Source organism: Morone saxatilis, unplaced genomic scaffold (assembly GCF_004916995.1).
Source record: "Morone saxatilis isolate NCDOM2014 unplaced genomic scaffold, NCSU_SB_2.0 Contig24, whole genome shotgun sequence".
NCBI lineage: Eukaryota > Metazoa > Chordata > Actinopteri > Moronidae > Morone > Morone saxatilis.
In genome coordinates, this window is record NW_023339807.1 from 11260931 (window position 1) to 11263888 (window position 2958).

Genomic DNA, 2958 nt, shown 5'->3' on the forward strand with positions numbered 1-2958 from the left:
TGTGTGTGTGTGTTGTGGCGTGCAGGGCTCAAGCACTTTAGGTGAGTCCATCCTTTTAAAGTCCTCTCTCCTCACTCTCCTCCACGACGGCGTCACGCGGAAACCTCCTGGCGACGCCCGGTGACCTCAGCTCAGTGTCCTCAGAGTGGGTGGGGCTCGAGCGGTAACCATGGTGGCCATGGGCCTGTTGGGGGTAGTACTGAGGGGGGTAACCACGATAATAGGGGTCCTGCTCTTCCTCTCCTTCCTCATCCTCCTCCTCGTCTTCGCCTCCTTGGTCGTTGTTGTAAGCCACTGCAGCAGGGTTGTACGGCTGGTTGTAGGGCTGGTAGCCGCCGTGAGGCAAAGGTTGGACTGGGGTGGCGGGAATATTTAGGGACAGTTTAAGTGAATGTTTTTGGATTACTGCAGAAAACCAGCACGGATGAGCATGGAGCGAAATTAAGGTTGACTGGGACAACCACAACCACCTTAAATGCCACCACCACCATTTAAAATCAATAAGGAGGCAGTACACTAAAAAAAAAAAGTTGAATGGGAGTGGCACAAGCTAAATTTGGGACCCACGATTGGTGTCCAAAAGATTGGGTTAATAAAGAAGTGGGTTAGTGAAATTGAAGAAAAATCTGGTTTCTGACCCGTACTGTCCAGATCTGATCATTTTTCCAGAAATAAAAAGATCACATCTGGGTCAAGTAACGGGTAAAATTTTGATTTTCTGCTCAGTTTACAGTGTAAGAGAGTACAGAGGGGTTGTTCAGTATGAATGCTGCCAATCAGCATCAAAGCAATTCATCACTATTTAGCTGATTCATCAGGCTTTGAAAGAGAGATTAGCTTTGAAGAGATTTGAGCTTGAAGTGGAGGCTGCTGCAGTAAAGCATTGTGGAGTATTTGTTGACAGATGGCACTGGGATCAGCGGTGGTGATCATCGCAGCAGCGTTATGGGGTTTTGTTTGGTCTTGTGGGAAGGTAAGATAATCAATTTTTATCTCTGAGACTGTCAAATGATGACTCAGCAAGATTAACGATCCAATTTTATCAAGAAAGTTAAGTGATAGTAGAAATGAATCCCGCTTCTGCTCATAATAAGGAATCTCAGAGCATCATGTGCATAAAGACTGAAAGTCTAGTGAAAAAAAAATTTCTAAAAACTTACACCAGACCAAAATGAAGGGCACAAAGTTGCCTTAAACCACTTGTTTTATTGTGGAGTCACCTTGCTTTTTAACCTAAAATGGGTAAACAGAGACTTTCAGGCTGTTAGATTAGTTCTCATTAAATAATCCAGATAATTTTGGAAAAGATCCTGCATGTGTTGATTGCAGGAGTAATTTGGAAGAAGGTCTCTGGAGAAACAAAATGTAAAAACCGCTGCTGCAGGGATTAGAGGTTAAACATCGGGATCAGGAGTAATTATCCATCTCAAGAAAAATGGCGGCCTTGAAGGAATAATATATCAATTTCCACAGTTTCTAGTCTTGTACAGGACACAGAAGGAGGAGGACGAGGGGGAGGAGGAGAGGAGGACGGTTGGAGAATGTTCCTCAGTAATCATTCCCATAGTCCTGTTGAACTTCAGTCAGGAAGAGACAGAGGGAGGGGAACACAGGAAGGAGAGAAGATGTTACCTCATATCAGGAGGAAAACCCAACAACACCAAAGAGTTAAACCCTCTCTAAACAACAGAACTTCCCCAGCTGTTGGGTTGTGGTGTTGGAGAAAGAAAAATGAGTGATGGAATCTGCTTCTCTCTTTTAGAGGAAGAAAATACACACACCCAGAGTAGTTCCGCCAATAAATTTAGATCAAATAAATATTAAGATATCCATGTAAAATGTTTGGAAAGAAGAAAAATGTGTCAGATCTCTATTTCTCTTTCTGTACACGAGAAAGTACAAATAGAGATTTATAACACAGAAATCGGTATTACAACCGGAGCATACCAAGAAAAACATGCCTTGTAAGTAATGCTGAATCAAACACTGTGAGGTCGGACATTTTTTTGCAGTTATACACCATAACTGCAATGTTTTACCATGAGTTACTCAACAAATACTAATTTAAAGGTGATTCAGGCCGCACTAAAGTATTAATTTTAGTTAATGATATTTCAAGAAATAAGACCTAGAGGCTGTTTTTATGTATCCACATGCAGTTCTATGATAGTTTGACATTCTGGGAAATATGCTAATTCTGTTTCTTTCAGAGCGTACGACGAGAAGAACGATACCACATTCATGTCTGACTGTTAAATATGAAGCTACAGCCAGCGGGTTATTCGCTCAGGTTAGACAGACTGGAAACAGCTAGCCTGGCTTCATCCAGAGGTTAAAATATCTCCCTGCAGGCTCATCATATATACATACAGTAATTTACACATTTTATATATACACCAATTTATAAACTTTTTAAAATTGATTTGTTTACTCACCACCAGGGCAGTGGAAAAAATTTATAATATAATGTAACCTTCTAGGGTTTCTGTATGTACATTATGTTAAACCTCACTGTCCACACAGCTTTAAACTGCAAATAAAAAGGCAACAATGGGTTTGGATAAATAGGAAAAATACTAACTAAGGAACTCTCCCTTTAAAAGTTACCATGATAAATATAAGGTCAGACCTAGCGGCTGTGAAAAGAACAATACTACTCCACATACTGTATTTTATTATGTAATTTTCCTTTTAAGTGGTCTGAGAGGCGGCATTTAATTCTTGCAAGGTTGAAAATAACAAGCAAGACTCTTTAGGTCATAAAAAAACAACTTTCTGACTGGGATCCTTTTATATAGAATAAATCTGGGTTGATGGATGAAGTAATGTCTCATCCATCAGCTACTTTTAGCAGATGATATTTCATTAGGATGACTCGTAAGAAGCTGTTAGATGTGTAAAGTCCGAGATGAGACAATGGACCCATCAGTATGGATATTCAAAGATGTCCTGGTCTCT

The 2958-nt window shown here is 40.5% G+C and overlaps 1 protein-coding gene across 1 annotated transcript in view; it reads right to left on the reverse strand.

Moving 5' to 3' along the window:
- Positions 1 to 1145: 1145 nt before the first annotated feature.
- Positions 1146 to 2958, reverse strand: part of LOC118336272 (collagen alpha-1(XIV) chain-like) — a gene marked incomplete in the record, with an annotated part of 121764 nt that continues 119951 nt past the window's right edge. The window contains 1 exon segment of the mRNA XM_035672881.1: positions 1146 to 1577. Coding sequence (XP_035528774.1) covers positions 1549 to 1577 — 29 coding nt within the window.